The sequence below is a fragment of the Terrapene carolina genome, unplaced genomic scaffold (genome assembly GCF_002925995.2).
Source record: "Terrapene carolina triunguis isolate 2854851 unplaced genomic scaffold, T_m_triunguis-2.0 Scaffold22, whole genome shotgun sequence".
NCBI lineage: Eukaryota > Metazoa > Chordata > Testudines > Emydidae > Terrapene > Terrapene triunguis.
This window is the reverse complement of record NW_020664373.1, coordinates 12,316,419-12,333,625: the sequence shown is the minus strand read 5'-3', so window position 1 is coordinate 12,333,625 and position 17,207 is coordinate 12,316,419. Positions and strand designations below refer to the sequence as shown.

General features: G+C 40.0%; 1 protein-coding gene across 1 annotated transcript in view; it reads left to right on the top strand.

Moving 5' to 3' along the window:
* Positions 1–17,207, top strand: part of LOC113406060 (phosphorylase b kinase regulatory subunit alpha, liver isoform-like) — a 61,968-nt gene that overhangs the window by 27,990 nt on the left and 16,771 nt on the right. The window contains exons 15-24 of the mRNA XM_026648302.1: positions 974–1,052; positions 2,060–2,229; positions 2,883–3,056; positions 4,291–4,379; positions 5,588–5,721; positions 7,621–7,777; positions 9,795–9,874; positions 10,526–10,604; positions 10,733–10,862; positions 15,510–15,611. Coding sequence (XP_026504087.1) covers positions 974–1,052; positions 2,060–2,229; positions 2,883–3,056; positions 4,291–4,379; positions 5,588–5,721; positions 7,621–7,777; positions 9,795–9,874; positions 10,526–10,604; positions 10,733–10,862; positions 15,510–15,611 — 1,194 coding nt within the window. The remainder of the gene's footprint in view (positions 1–973; positions 1,053–2,059; positions 2,230–2,882; positions 3,057–4,290; positions 4,380–5,587; positions 5,722–7,620; positions 7,778–9,794; positions 9,875–10,525; positions 10,605–10,732; positions 10,863–15,509; positions 15,612–17,207) is intronic.

Here is a 17,207-nt window from a genome sequence, read left to right as displayed (position 1 = left end):
CTGCCCTCTTCTCTATAGCATCAAACACAAGTGGCTTGTCTTCACTTTCAATGCCTTTCATGGGCTATCCTACCTATCATCTCTCATACGCTATCAACATGCCTCCAATCAGCCCATGATGCCAGCCTCCACCACCCATTTGTTAAATTTTCAAACATGCTTTTCCCCATGCTGCTCCGCAGACTTGGGAGTTTGCTTCCCATAAACATCCACAAAGCTACCTCATTATCCTTCTCAAAATCCTCCTTAAAACTTGTCCATGATATCTACAAAAAACTTGACAACAGCTAGGCCACCAGTGTGCTAGGGTCACTAATTATCATGATGACCAGTATTGTCTCATTGTTTCCCTGTTAACCCCCATCTGTTGTCTCTAGTTCTATACTTAGGCCTGGTCTACACTACGATTTTAATTTGGATTTAGCTGCGTTAATCCGAATTAATCCTTAACCCGTCCACACAACGGAGCCAGTTACTTCGAATTAAAGGGCACTTAAAATCGATTTCTGTACTCCACCCCGACAAGCGGAGTAGCACCAAAATCGATTTTGTTAATTCGAATTAGGGGTAGTGTGGCCGCACACCACCGAATTAATGTGGTTAAAATTAATGGGGTAGTGTGGCCGCACACCACCGAATTAATGTGGTTAAAAACCGAATTAATGTGCTTAGTGTGGCCGCGCACAATCGAATTTATACAATCTGTTTCCCAAATTCGAATTATCTAAATTCGAATTAATCTTGTAGTGTATACGTACCCTAAAACTAGTCCCCAGTTCAGCTAAGGACTCAATCACACACAGCTATGTAAACACAATTGGGATCTTAATCAGTGACTCAATATCCATTTTAAAATCAAAACTATTTTGGTTACTTACAAGTAAACTGATCATGTTAAAATGGTCAAGTGATTTAAAAATATTAAATAGACATTTGTTCCCAAACTAAATACAGTTTTCATGTTTCTTTCTAGTCGATGATGGCTCTGACATTGATCCAGCAGTGCTTGCAACCATAAGAAAATTAGACGATGGGTATTTTGGAGGGGCAAGGTAATGTCACTATCCAAAAGCAATTATTCCACTGTTTCTTTGAATTAAGTCCCATTTAAGTCCCCGTGTTTTGAAGATCTGAGTGGTTCATAGACCTTGTGCTAGCCCTCTCCATAGGGTGAATTTCAATCTGAATTGTTACACGGAAATTAGTCACAAGTTGGATCTACAAATAACAGCAATGTAAAGTTCTTAGCAGAACCAGGTCTACAGATCTAACATCCATCGTTTTTATTAACAGATTGTTCTTTTGAGATTTCCAAGGCTTGAAATTAAATCTTAATTAAGCATCAATATTGGATGTTGGAGATTTGTGGGTTTTCAGAAACATGGTATAAAAAACAATGATCTTCATTAAAATACTTATCAAATTTTTGAAATTAAAGGTGCATTATATATGTATATATATGAATAAGTGTGTACACGCTCTCTCTCTCTCTCTCTCTCCCCCCCCCCTTCCCATTAGGTTATAAATAAAAATAATGCTTATTTGTTTATTATTTCCACACTAGTTTTCTACTAAATTTCCCACTATTGGCATCTCTTGGAGCCTTAAATCAGCTTTACATTCTACCTGTGGCTTTTAATTTTTGTCAAAGGAGGCTGAACCCATGGTCTCAGTGGTGCTAAACCTTTTTCCATTAAACAAGTAGCATTCTGTGGGAATTCATTCCTGCTCCAAAAAGATAAAATTCTATCTCTTACTATATGTATGTACAGCTCCTTGCACAATGGGGCTGTGACCTTGATTTGGGCCTCTAAGCACTACTATAATACAAATAAATAATAATAGCTACAACAGCATCCACCAGATCTGTGATTATTTACTGGGCACATTTATTGTTTTGTTTCTTTGCTGGTACCAATTATTGCCTAATTACCAAATGTGGATGTGACAGTGGGCCTGGGTGGATTTTGAAGGGGTTTCCAGGGTTGTCCAATGAAGCACAATCCAATATAAAAATGGAAAGATGTTAATTCTTTCTTACATGTTTTCCTGTTCGCAGGGTAAAGCTAGGCAAACTGTCAGATTTTCTTAGCACCTCGTTCTATACGCATCTGAGCTTCCTGGATCCAGACTGTGACGGAAAACTGTTCGATGATTCTAATGATGGCTGTGATAGTCCCGAAAGTGGATATGAATTAGAAGTGTATCCAGATGATTTATTTGACAAAGGTAACAATCTTTAACTTGGAAGTATTGTGTGTCCTGTTGTTATAATTAAATTCTAAGTTTACTATAATACCTAATTTAGAGGGGAGAAAAAAGGTCTTTATTTTCACTGTTTATGTGCATTTGACAGTTGATGGTCAGTCGCTGTGTGTCTCAGGCACTAGTAGGGTGACAATACTCATGTATTTCTTTGGGAAGGGAGCTCATGCGCACGTTCTTCCCCAGCCCTCATAAGAGGGTGTTTACCTGTAATAGCAGCAGCAAAACTGACAGTGAAGTTAGGTGTGTGCATGATCATGTGTGGTAATGTTGCCCTATGGCCCAGCCAAAAGACCCTTCTAAACATCAGCTGGAGAACCACCTCCCCTGCTATTTTTCTTTTTTTTTTTTCTTTTTTTTTTTTAAGGGGAAAAAATCCAGGAAATACTATTTCAAAGAGAAACCTATTAGAAACATGATTTTTTTTCAAGTTGTTCAATTTTAAAAAATCAAGTTGACAGTGTCCCTTCACTATGTTGTCTCTGGTCTCTGTCCTTTTTTGCCTTTCTGTTATTTTTCAGTGGAAAAAAGATACTGTGCCTCTAAAAGGAAGCACATGTAAATATTTCCAATCACTTGTTTTAATAAGCCTTTTCTATCTGTCTCTCTCTCTCCAGAAAGCCAAGATGAGCTGGACCAGTATATAAACGATGTGCTGCAAAGCACAGCGCATAAGTCCTACCTGCCTCCAACTTCAAAGGATGCTAATCAGCCTCATATGTTCAGTGCTGTTCACTCCATGCGAGAGATACTGTCAATAATGGCCAAGGCAAAGGGTTTGGATGTTCCATGTATGTTTTCTGTTTTTTTAATTCTTACTGGATGATAAATGTGATAAATGTAAATAACAGAATTTGACAATTGGTGACACAAGTAAATTGCAGTTGCTAGAAAGTAACAAGGTAGTGTGTTACTCTGTTTTCAATATGATTGCTTCATTATTCCCATAGTCCTATGTCATTTCATGGTAACTGTGCAATTAACATGCCATGGAACTTAAACATTTAATCTAAATGGACAATATGAAATCAGTTGCAACTAGCCCAATTTATTTTGTACTCATATTTGCAGGTGCTGTTTTTGAGTGGAACCTACAATAAAAAAAGACAGATAAAGACAATGGAAATGGGATCCCACAATGTGATTGGATGTATTGGGTTTTTTTACATTTGTGTTGTTTTAAAATGGACTGACCACTTTTGTTTTTAGTAAGGACATTGGGAAATGAAACATCTTTAACACCAGAAAATGCCAGTCAATGTACATAAACTCCAGAATTACAAGAACAAATAGAAAAAAGGGCTGCATTATAAACAATAATGGATAGATTGAAGGGCTATTAGATAATTTACCAGCTAAACCCATCTGTAAATAGACATGTAATGTATATGGAAATCCAGTGTCCATTGAAGTTAATGGAAAGACTCCACTGGACCTTGGATCAGGCCCTATATAAATAATAGTATTGTACAAACCTGTTATCCTTATCCCCTGTCCTTCACAAATAGCCTGTCCTGAGACTATAATAAAAACAATGTGAAATTAACCAGGTGTTTGCCATTCGTCTTCACCTGTCTTATCATTTTAGGTCCCAGTCAAGTAAAGCACATCCTTAACTTTAAGTACATGAGTTGTGCTACTTGCCTTAGTTGGACTATTCTTGTGCTTAAAGTTTATCACACTCTTAAGTGTTGTGCTAGATTGCATCATTAGACTGTAAGATCTTTGGCGCACAGACAGTCTTTTTTACTGGGTGTTGGTAAAGAATCTAGCACAATGGGGCACTGACTCTGCTTGAGCCTTTGGGTGCTACCATGTGATTAAATCACATTGGATCAGTCTCTATTTAATGAGAAAAGATAAAAACCTGAGTGTGAAACTTGGTGTGTAAGTTACGTGTACCATGTCCCAGACAGCATGGCTCTTGCATTCTGATTGCTGGAGGTGTTTCTAACATTTTCACTCAGTATTATTTTTTTACTAGATGTTGCATTTCCTTTACATGTTGATTGTTTTGCTTTTCAGGCGCTTCGATGACTCTTCCAACTAAAGTTTTGAACACTCACCGGAAATCTCTGAATCTCGTTGATTCCCCACATCTTCTTGAAGTGAAGGTGAACTAGTGGAATGATTATACAACAGGTTCTGGAAGATTGTATTTGGAATGAACTTTTGGCCATTAAAGGGGTTTTTGTTTGGAAATTATAGTTAATTGTATGTTATTGAATGAAATGTTTCCTTTTACATTAGCAAAACTTAGTAAAATAACTTGTACTTATCTTTTAGAGGCAAATCCTGCCCCACCCTCTTCATAGCCATATAGGGATGATAGGCCGCAAGACCAGAGCAATGGAGGGACAGCATATTGGGAACTTAGTGTGATATGCACTCCCCATCCACCATTGAGCTGTTCTCCAAGAAGTTCAATTCACAGCAGTGTGTGGGGAGGGGGATTTGTGAAAGGACAGGGCATGGCTAGTGGCTGTGTGGCTTTACCAGCCAAACCCCACCAGGTTGGAGATATAGCTCCAACAGAGGCTACTGCAGTTATAAGAGTGCACTGTCAGCTGCAAAATGTTTCATATCCTGGAAGGATGGGATTCCACCCCTTGCAGGATTCCTCTCTTCAAAGGCCAATATTCGCTTATGCACGTGGAAAAAGGATATGGTCCTGAGTGCATTAGTCATGCAACACCCGACAGTTTATTAAACAGAATCACTTTCATCTAACCACAATTTTCCCTCAACTAATTTGCTGCCAATTCATTGTATACGTTGTTTAGAAAATTGCTAATGGCAATATCTTCACTTGCAAAGCACCATTTAGAAGTACAGATGAAGAAACCAATAGAACTTGTTGGGAAATCTTCTTTTACTTGATTTCAACTAAATTTGTTAGTTTAAAAAAATTAATAGATCAGTGCCCATGCACATCTGATTTATAAAGTTAATAACACATGACAGGAGAGAGATGAGAATAGTTTGTTTCCTGCTGTTACAAAATTTCTAGTTTCTTTGGCCAAAAATCTTTCTCGTATTATAATATCTCTGCTGACTCACTGGACCAAAAGTATTTGTGACTGTATTGGGAATGTTCCATATTAGCTGTTATATTTTCTGGGATTAATCACCATCTCTACTGTAGCTTGATGTAAACTGCATGGTGTATCTAAATTTCAAATAAGGAATTGTATTACTGTGCATTATTATGTCTTCTCCAGTGAGTAGCCAGAGCTAATGAGTTAGTGTTCCATCTACTTATTCTTTCATACTTTTGTTGGTGGGATTTTTTTTTAAAATCTCTTCTGTCTTTGATGATCAGGATTCTGAAGCTGTTTTGCACTTACCCAAAGATGATCATGGTGATTTGGATTGTGAGAAGTTAGTTGAACAGCTGAAGGAGTGCCCAACTCTACATGATCAAGCAGATATATTATACGTCTTGTATATAATAAAGTAAGTTATCAAGGGTTTTCTGAATTGTCTCTTCAGCTTGTCTGGAAGTTCCATCACAGGTTCCCCAAACAAAAGCGTAGATATTGTAAACATTTCAGTCTACTTTAATAGTTTGTTTTTTATGGGGATATTTACAGGTACCTTAAGTATACTAATGCATATATGTACAGATTTTAGGTGAGACAGGTAAGAACACAAGGACTTGATGAGGAATTGTTTAACATAAAATATGCACTGGCACTTGAAGCCTGGAACAAAGCTCACTGAAATCAAATACGTAAGTCTTCTATATTCGCAAAATACAGTACATGATACAATATTATTGTGCACCAATAAGTTCACAAGAAGTTGGGGTAGAATTTTTATACACAGGTAGGTAGGCACGTGGACATTTAGTGCAAAATTGTTTCGTTGTGTTATTTTTCAGTATATAAAAGAGTACCGCTTGTCTGAATGGAGTGCAAATGTAGTTTTAATGAATTTTTCTTTGTTTCTTGCATGTTAAAGTGACCCAATGGCTAAAATCCAACAATCCTCAAAACACTCTTGGGAATGTCTAATTGGAGCTGCTAAACATAGTAAAATAGCCCAGTAACTAAACAGGATTGATGAGAACAGAACACAAATTTAATCCAACAGCAGTTTTGTAAGAGTGTATTTACTAATACATACTAATTTGGTTTTTTTTTATGTTGAAGAAACACTACAGGATATTGGCAGAGAGTTAGCTTAAGGGTGGGGGACACTTCACCCAATGCTTGGTTTTCTTAATAGCACACATGATCTTTTGTATACTTCTGTGTTTTGCTTCTCACAGCAGGGCCTTTGTTGGCCCTGGGATCTTTCTGAGCATATGTCTAGCAGCCTCATTTTTCTCCCTTGCCCTTTATATCAACCCACCACATTTCCACGGTGTTGGGCCAATGTCACAGCAACATCATCTTTCCAAAGGCAAGCCCCCTTTGATGCACTGCTTCCCACCAAAATTAGCTGGGGGGGCACTGTGGTAATATTATGAAGCATAATCAACAGGGAGCCAAGTTCTTCACCATCATGATACTCTTGGAGGGAGTTAAGAACACAGGAGATAAACTTTTTGTTCATCTGAACTTCTTCTTCATGCCCCTTCCAGAAGTTTAGAAATATGAAAGATGTAGTTTCCCAAGAAGAATGTCACTATTTAATTTGTATAATCTCCAGCAGTTTTCTACAGAGTGTTTGGATTCCTATGACCTACTGCTAGAGTGCAGAATTCTCAAACCCCAAACACAGTTGCAAAAATAAACTCACTACCTCTTTCAACATCTTCACCATGATGAACAGCAGCAGCATTACCACCTTCTTTTGATGCCCAGAAGATGTCAAATCTAATAGGGTATAGTGTGAAAGTTTGATTAACAACTTGAGAAAAGGCAACATGAAAAAAATCTATGAGAAACCCTTGACACATTGAAGAAACTAATTCAATCTTCAACACTGTTGGTGAAAGCCATTGTTATTTGGCTTTGTCCTGCAAGGTGCTGAGCACCTTGTTCCTGATCCAACAAAGTATCTAAATAAATCCTTAACTTCAAGCATGAGAGCCGCTCTGTTGACTTCAGCGAGACTACTCACATGCTTAACTTTAAGCAAGAATGTAAGTGTGGGGTTTCCAAAGAGATTTATGTGCCCAAATCCTGTTGACTTCTAATAGATGCCTAATTGCCCTCTGTGCTTGTAAATTCCTTCCCAAGTGATCTGTTGGATTAGGGCCAGACTGCTTGGCACCTTGCAGGATCATACGGAGGTTCAGTTTCCTGCTTTCACCATCTGTCATGTCTCTGCATGGATTGTCTTTAGAAATCTGCATTCTTTGCTCCTGGGCACCAAAGTTGTCATTTCTGCTTTTTCTTCCGGCAGAGGCCCAGACTGGGATACAGAGCTGAATGGCCAGTATGGAGTCACCATTCATTGTCTGCTCAATGAGCTCTACAGCAAGGCAGGCCAGAACCAAGAGTGGGGGTTAATTCGTTACATCTCTGGCATACTCAAAAAGAGAGTGGAAGTTCTGGCTGAGGTACAACAAACACAAATGTTGCCAATTTCTTCAGTTTCCCTCCTGTGTGCCCCAGAAACAGATATTCTCAAATAGTTTTGTCTATTAACACTCAAAACACAAATTACAATGTGGCCTATGTTTACCCCATTCTGGTTTTACCTTCCATCAAGTGTGTTAAAGCAAAGAGAATGCTGTAGTATATTTTAGAGCAGCAATGAAGGCTTAGTAACATGAAACCTTACAATAAAACTCTGCCTTTGAACTTCTCTGAGAAAGGTAAAATCTGAGTGAGGTTGCCTGGTTATTTGGAGACATGAGGGTTGTAGATTAGTGAAGTGAGACTAGAAAGGTTCTGCAGTACTGGAGAAGGTTAGATGAAGATTTTTTAAAAAAATAAAAAGGTGTCTTGAATATAATAATTATTTATTTGTGTTACCGTAGTGCCTTGGAGCCCCAGTCATAGAGTTTAAGGCCAGAAGGGACCATCTAGTCTGACCTCCTGTACATCATAGGCCATCAGCACCCATGCACTAAACCCAACAATCAAAATTAGACCAAAGTATTACAGCCCACAGGAGACTAGACTATGTGCCAAAGGCAGAGAATAGGAAAGAGCAAGGTGCACCAGTGCCCAAGACCCCTGTAATGGCAGGGAAATCATAGGCCAGTACAAAAGGATGATCCCTTTCCCAAAGAGCTTACAGTCTAAAGTCTAAGTATATTAAAATATACAGGAATGACAAAACATCTGGAACTATTTAAGGAAAATGGCAGAAGTCCGTTGTCTACACCTTGGGCTTGTCTGCATGTACAGCACTGCTGTAGCGCTTTAGTAAAGAAGCTACTACGCTGATGGGAGAGCATCTTCCTGCCGGCATAGTTAATCCACCTCCGTGAGAGGCAGTAGCTATGTCTACACCGGGGGTTAGGTCGGTATAACTGCGTTGCTCAGGGTGTAGATTTTTCACACCCCTGAGCGACATAGTTATACTGATATAAGTTTGTAATGTAAACCTGGCCATTGATTTCATCCTGATCATTAAAAATTATTTCCTTTCGGCTGTCATAAATAAGTCTCCAATTGCCGTGCTTATACTTAGTTACAGTAAGTTCCTGAGATTTGCATATTGCTATCATTCCTAGCCATTTTTTGGCTTGCTTTTCATCCTGTGCAATGCTATTGCAGCGCTTTGACCATCACACACACACAGGCTACAGTGAGCAATTTGTTGTAACTGCACTGCACCATTTCCCTAAGTGTGAAGCATGTTCTTTTCCTGTCTTCCTAGAGGGGCCACGAAGGGCTAGCTGGGCATGGGGCATTGAAAAATTTATAAATTAGGATGTTAGGACTCTGACAATGGAGTGCAGGGGAGGATGAGGGTATGATTAGTTCTCAGGGGGGTTGGGAAACATTGCTCTGCTCTCAATGGGCTTTGATTCAGGGGCTTATAGCTGTTAAACTAAACACCAGTCCTATCTTTGCACTAAGACCAACATAAAGAAGGTAACATACAGCAGGACTGGGGTGGGGGAGGGCAGTGCCTATTTGGAAATGAATTCAAGTGTCTAAACTGACTATAGGACAGTATATTACATACAGAGAATCTTTTTTTTGAAGGGATACAATTGTTCAGAGTCTTTCTGGCTGTAATACTACATACATTCTCTCTCTCACACCCACACACACCAATGAAGTTTTCTTGTAACTTTATCTATTTTATCTTGTAAATAACCAAGTCATAATAATATAGGAAGGGTTAGAATACTCCATAGGCCAGAGCTAGCACCACTGAAGGTGAAATTGTCATATCTCCATTGGCTTCAGTGGACCTATGACAATCTACATTAATGTACATTTAATCTACAATAGCTGAGGATCTGCCTCTGAACTGTACATTTAGTAGCAGATGCAAATACACTGAGGAATTACTGAAGAAATGCTTTTTTTTTCTAGAATTAAAAAAAAATTATCATTGTTGCCATATAACTTAACAGCGTGGGCTCTCTTGCTTTCTCTATTGTACTGTAATAGGCATGCACAGACCTTCTGTCACACCACAAGCAACTTACAGTGGGCCTGCCACCTGAGCCGCGTGAAAAAACTATTACCGCGTAAGTCTTAGCTCTGTCTCAGTCTGGATGTCTTGTATTTCAGAGTTCCTACTGCTGATACAGTGTTTCTGTAACAGGATGCTGGCCAGGAGAGCCTGAGCCAGCCCCCTGTTAGCCCAGATCCAATTAAGAAGCATTAATTGGAGCTGACTGAGTATGCCATGCCTAATTGATAGAAGGGAAGCACCTGTGGGCTTTATTAGCCAGCGGGGCTCTATGGGGCTGGCAGGAAGGAAGCGAAGGGGGGAGAAAGGAAAGGGAGGAGCCAAGGGCTGTGCGTCCCTGCGTGCTGGAGAAGCGAGCTGTCCCCCAGGTTGCTAGTTTGGAGTGGTCTGTGAATAAAAGGCGGTGGGAGCTGACACTGTAAATAAAAGGCACTGGTGATTGCACCCAGAAGAGGTCTCTGGCTGATTTGGGGGCGCAGGGGTCCCATAGAGCGAGGGCAAACAGGAGGCCCTTGTTACAGTTTCCAAATTATTAACTGTTATTTTCAGAAGGAATCGCGGGTCTGTAAGATCTATAAAGCAAAGTTGTTTTGGTGCATTTTAAGTTAGACACTTCAAATTAAAACCTCTAAATCCAAACAATTGACACATGTAGAAAATAATAAGCATCATAAGCACTCCTAACTGTCTGGTTCACTTTCCTTAGCCCTCTGCCACCTGAAGAGTTGTCAAAGCTTATTTATGAAGCCAGTGGGCAAGACATCAGTATTGCAGTCCTTACCCAGGTATAAAACACGTGGAAGGAATGGGGTTTTTTCATGCTGTACCTTCTGTTTCTTGTGTTGTCTGGTGCTGGCCAGAGTTATGATGAATGCCCCTGAATAGATATCCTTTGTTCATTTGCTCATGCCAGGAGATAGTGGTGTATTTGGCTATGTACGTCAGGTCACAGCCCAGCCTTTTTGCAGAGATGCTCAGACTCCGCATTGGACTAATAATTCAGGTGATGGCTACTGAGCTGCTTCGCAGTTTGAACTGTTCAGGTAAGTCCAATTGTACTGTAATACTGTAGTAAACAAATCTCTCTCCTCTCCCCGCCCCCAATGATCAACATTTCAGTTACATAGGACAAGATAAATAATTTGCTTATTTTTAACATGGCCCTTTTCTTAAAATATCTCTATCAAAATTCTCCCTTCAATAAACACCGTAAAGAGACATTCTGGGGGGGGGGGGGGGCTTTAAAAATCCTAATACAATAATTCTATTTTTAAGCAGACTCCCAATTTTGTGTGTGTGGTTTTTAGCTTTTATTTTCCCAGGACAGCTCAGCTTAAACACAATCTGTTTTTTAATTAAATCCTTTATCCAACACACACAGTTACAAACTTTGAAAATAATCTGCATTCCTAGCATCCTTTTGACATAAAGAAATACCCACACTCCTTTTAAAAAGTGTCCTAGCTATTTAGACGTGTACATTGTCCCGCAGTACAGACTATGGGGGTGTGAATTGCAGCGCACACTAGTGTGCTATGCTGTAACTCCCCCATGTGGATGGTGCAGGCACAAACTAAAAGGTTCCTAGTGTGTGTTAACTTAATCCTGTTTAATGAGGGCTATGTTAACATGAACTAGATATGTTTTAGTTCATGCCTGCAGTGTCCACATGGGGGGCGGGGGAGTTACAGCACAGTACACTAGTGTGCGCTGCAGTTCACACACCCCGAAGTCCGAACTGCTGGGCTGTGTAGTCAAGCCCTTAGGCTGCCCTGACTAAGTCGCACTGAGGCCTGGTCTACAACTAAAACTTAAAAAGAACAGGAGAACTTGTGGCACCTTAGAGACTAACAAATTTACTTGAGCATAAGCTTTCGTGGGCTACAGCCCACTTCATCGGATGCATAGAATGGAACACACAGAAAGAAGATATTTATACATACAGAGAACATGAAAAGGTGGGAGTATCCATACCAACTGTAAGAGGCCAATCAATTGAGATGAGCTATCATTAGCAGGAGAGAGAAAAAAACAACCTTTGAAATGATAATCGAGATGACCCATAGAAGGTGTGAGGATATTTTAACATGGGGAAATAGATTCAATTAGTGTAATGACCCAACCATTCCCAGTCTCTGTTCAAACCTAAGTTAATTGTATCTAATTTGCATATTAATTCAAGTTCAGCAGTCTCTCTTTGGAGTCTGTTTTTGAAGTTTTTTGTTGCAAAATTGCCACCTTCAAGTCTGTGTCTGAGGGTTAGAGAGGTTGAAGTGTTCTCCCACTGGTTTTTGAATGTTATGATTCCTGATGTCAGATTTGTGTCCATTTATTCTTTTGCGTAGAAGAACTGTCTGGTTTGGCCAATGTATATGGCAGAGGGGCATTGCTGGCACATGATGGCATATATCACGTTGGTAGATGTGCAGGTGAACGAGTCCTTGATGGCGTGGCTGATGTGATTAGGTCCTATGATGGTGTCACTTGAATAGATATGTGGACAGAGTTGGCATCGGGCTTTGTTGCAAGGATAGGTTCCTGGGTTAGTGTTTATGTTGTATGGTGTGCGGTTGCTGGTGAGTATTTGCTTCAGATTGGGGGGCTGTCTGTAAGCGAGGACTGGTCTGTCTCCCAAGATCTGTGAGAGTGAGGGATCATCTTTCAGGATAGGTTGTAGATCTTTGATGATGCGCTGGAGAGGTTTTAGTTGGGGGCTGAAGGTGACGGCTAGTGGCGTTCTGTTATTTTCTTTGTTGGGCCTGTCCTGTAGTGGGTGACTTCTGGGTACTCTTCTGGCTCTGTCAATCTGTTTTTTCACTTCAGCAGGTGGGTATTGTATTTTAAGAATGCTTGATAGCGATCTTGTAGGTGTTTGTCTCTGTCTGAGGGATTGGAGCAAATGTGGTTGTATCTTAGAGCTTGGCTGTAGACAATGGATCATGTGGTGTGTCCTGGATGGAAGCTGGAGGCATGCAGGTAAGTATAGCAGTCAGTAGGTTTCCGGTATAGGGTGGTGTTTATGTGACCATCACTTATTAGCACTTATTAGTGACACCATCATAGGACCTAATCACATCAGCCACGCCATCAGGGGTTCGTTCACCTGCACATCTACCAACATGATATATGCCATCATGTGCCAGCAATGCCCCTCTGCCATATACATTGGCCAAACCGGACAATCTCTACGCAAAAGAATAAATGGACACAAATCTGATATCAGGAATCATAACATTCAAAAACCAGTGGGAGAACACTTCAACCTCTCTAACCACCCAGTGACAGACTTGAAGGTGGCAATTTTGCAACAAAAAAACTTCAAAAACAGACTCCAAAGAGAGACTGCTGAACTTGAATTAATATGCAAATTAGATACAATTAACTTAGGTTTGAACAGAGACTGGGAATGGTTGGGTCATTACACTAATTGAATCTATTTCCCCATGTTAAAATATCCTCACACCTTCTATGGGTCATCTCGATTATCACTTCAAAGGTTGTTGTTTTCTCTCTCCTGCTGATGATAGCTCATCTCAATTGATTGGCCTCTTACAGTTGAAAAGGTGGAAGTAGCCATACCATGTTCTCTGTATGTATAAATATCTTCTTTCTGTGTGTTCCATTCTATGCATCCGATGAAGTGGGCTGTAGCCCACGAAAGCTTATGCTCAAATAAATTTGTTAGTCTCTAAGGTGCCACAAGTACTCCTGTTCTTTTTGCGGATACAGACTAACACGGCTGCTACTCTGAAAACTAAAACTTAGGTTGACCAATCTAAATTGCTCAGGGCTGTAAAAAATTTAATGCCCTGTGCTAATTAGTTAGGCCAATCTAACCCCACCGTAGACACCACTAGGTCAACAGAAGAATTCTTCCATTGACCTGGCTACCACATCTTAAGGGGGTGGATTTATTACTTTCTGTAGCTGTAATAAGTGTCTACCCAAAAGCACTACAGTGATGTAGCCGTAGCACTTGTAATGTAGACACACCCTGACTTTCAATGAAATTTAGGCTGTAGTGTAGACATAGGCTATATCAGCAAAATTTGTGTCATTCAGCGGTGTGAATTAAGTTACACCAACATAAGCGCTTGTGTGGACAGTGCTATGTCGTCGCTCATGGAGGTGGGTTTTTTATGGTGACGGGAAAACTCTCTCCCATTGGCATAGAGTGTCTTCACCACACAGGCAGTGGTGCAGCTGTGCCGGTGCAGCTGCGCCATTGCAGCGCTGTATGTATAGACATAGCTTTAGATGCTTTTGGAATTTCTACTTGAAGTGACTTTATATCAATTACAAAGTTAGAGGCATTCAGCCTTCCCCTAGATTTCTCTCCCACCCCCCTCCCCACACACACATGCTGCAGTCCTACATATGCTTGGCTGTGGTAGAGTTAGTATCTAAATTTCTGAATATTGACATATTTTCTCTTTAATTTTATTTCCCTGACCTCCCAAAGGGGATATATAAGACCTATTCTCACCTGTTACTCATATCCTACTGCAAATGGGAATTAAATACATGAGCTGTACACTGCATAGCTAATACAGCTTCGAAGTTCATCACAGGAGGAAGCAGTGAAGCTAAAGGGAAATCCATGAACAATTGAAAGAGTTGCCCAACAGTAAAATTTAAAGGTGTTATAGTCCTGTGTAGCAGTAGGAGCAATTATCAGAAGTGATAAGAGTTAATTGGTACCAAATCATAGTCAAATCTTGATGCTGATACTGAGTGGACATAGGGTCCGCCCAGATTTCTGTGTCCTAGGTGGTCTCAGTGTCTGTGGCCCACTAAGTGAATCCTGTGTGGGAAGCTTCCAGTCAGCAGCAGCTGGTAGGCTTCCCAGTTTTTCTATCTCCTGGGCATGAAGTCAGAGACCTTGCTACCCTCCCTGGCAAACTGGAGCACACTGATTTAAAAAAAAAATTACGTCTTGTGACCCAGTATTATACTTAGCCTGTATTTGGGAACTTGTGGGTTATTTCTATTAGGAAGAGAAACTGATGATGGAGTTAGGATTTTTTTTTTATACAATCCTGTTTGTTTACAAAAAATATACAAAGTCCTGTTTCCCAGAACACAGTAAGAATGGAAAAGCAGGAGATAGTTTCTTTGCTCAATGTTCCAAGCCTCTTTCCAGCCAGCACTCTGCCCAAAAGCTTTCTCTCACTTAACTTTTTCTTGGGGTCATGCTACGAATGTTTCTCTGGCCTTCTCTGGCTGCTTCTGTGGTGTTTCTCCTGCTTCTGTCTCTTACACGGACAGCTCCATCAACAATAAAAATATCCAGTCCTATGCATTTGCAATCAATCCTCAGGAAAATTCCTCTGTCCACATAGTTCAGATTCCTGACCAGCAGCCTTGAATGTGGCCTGTGTTTTGGGTGGTGGCTCCTATTGTTTCAGCTATTTTCTTTCATAAAGGAGCCTTAACTTTTTCTTACATCTATCCTGATGAAGGATAGCTGTTATACCCACTAGCTTCTATGAGGTTTTGCCCAAACCCTAGTACAAATAATAATTAGGGTTCCTTTTATGAAGATTACCTCTTTAGGGTTTGTCAACTACTTTTTGCTTTTTTTAAAAAAAAAATAAGCAAGTATTAATAACAGACCATAACTAGGAATTAACCCTGTTTTCCTAGAAAAACTACAGTATGAATGACCTAGTATAGTATTTTTTCACTAGGTGAAGAAGCCTCAGAAAGTTTAATGAATCTAAGCCCCTTTGATATGAAAAATCTCCTGCACCATATTTTGAGTGGGAAAGAGTTTGGCGTTGAAAGAAGCAGTAAGTTGTCTATTTGGTTGCTTGAATGTATTCTAACTTGTGCATGTATATATTGAGCAAGAGCTATTTAGATGCAGAGTTTATTTTAAGTTTTATAAGCAGCAGTCTCCTCTTTAGAAATGTTTGCTGCAGAGATCCCGATTATGTATGAAACACAAGGATTTAATATCCAAAAACAAACATGCCTGTTATTTTCAGTACCCCAAGTATTATTTTGAACTATAGAATTTTTAATATAGCAATATTGTAAAACCATGTAATCATTTTTGGACACATCTGTGGAAATATGTGATCTTTCCAGACAGGAGGGATGGAGTAAGAATTGTAGTGAGATTGCATCAAGCATTTTTATATGTACAAAGAGTGGTCTGTTTATAACCTATCTTGCCCCTCAACATGTGTATCAGCCAGGTGACGTACTTTATCATGGCAGAGATAGTTTCATTGTTCTGTCATCTCTTCATTTTTGAATGCAGAATAATCCTTAAACTGTAAACTGTTCTAGGATTGGGCTTTGGTGTGGTCATACAGCCCCTGCCACGTTGTTGTGCGGGGGACAGATGCATGGTGTCTCAGTGGGAGCTTTGGGAGACATTGTATTAGATTTAGGCATGGAAGGCCAGATTCCCAGCTGGTGTAAATGAATGAACATCTGGAAGTGTGAGCCAGAGCAACTCCTGCCTTACACCCTTTTACAGGGCACAGTATGTGCTCCCCACTCAGTATAGACCCACCTGTGCAGGATGTTAAAAGATGAGGAGGGGAATGGCCCTCTCCCCTCCACCTGTTTAGGGTAGGCTAGGGTTGCTGTCAGGACTAGCCAGGATCACTCTGAGCACAAGGACTAGGGTTGTGTCTGGTCTCTGTGTAGGTGCACAAAAATGAGAAGCTCCTACATAAGGTCTGATACAATGTTTAGTGTTGGTTGATTTCACTTATGTGCACACAGTTAGATGATAATTAAGGCTCATTATTAAACTTAAAACATAGATGTGGGTCTGAAACTGGGAGCTGGTGAAAATGCTTGTGAATGGCAAATATTTATAGATGCTAGATGCTATAGTGTTTCCATCATTTGTTCTGGGCATGTAATGGACATTGACAAAGCAGAGCTCTGTCTCCGTCCTACCTAACGACCATTTTTGAAGGTTCATCCTTTCACAGCTCTGCAAATCATGTTAAGTAACTGCACATCAAATTGTTTTAAAATATTCATGAATACAGAAAACATTGTGCACTAAAGTTAGGCCATGTCAAGTTCTCAGTGATACGCAGACAGACTTTTAAAATGAGAATATCTAATGTGACCAGGGTTGAAGGATATTGAGAACAAAAACATCTGGCCTGTCTAAACTTCAATGGACATATCGATAGTTCCCAGGAATTCCTGGCTCCTAAATCCATATTTAGGCCAAAATATTTGGAAGGGTTGAGCACTCAAAAAACCCCACTGAAGACATTGGGAGCTGCAGATTCCCACTAGCTTTGAAAATTGGGCCAAAAATATTTAAATGTCTAAATATGGATTTAGAAACCTAACTTTAGGCCATTCTGATTTGAAAGTTTGACTTATGCTTTTAATCTTATTGGAAGTAA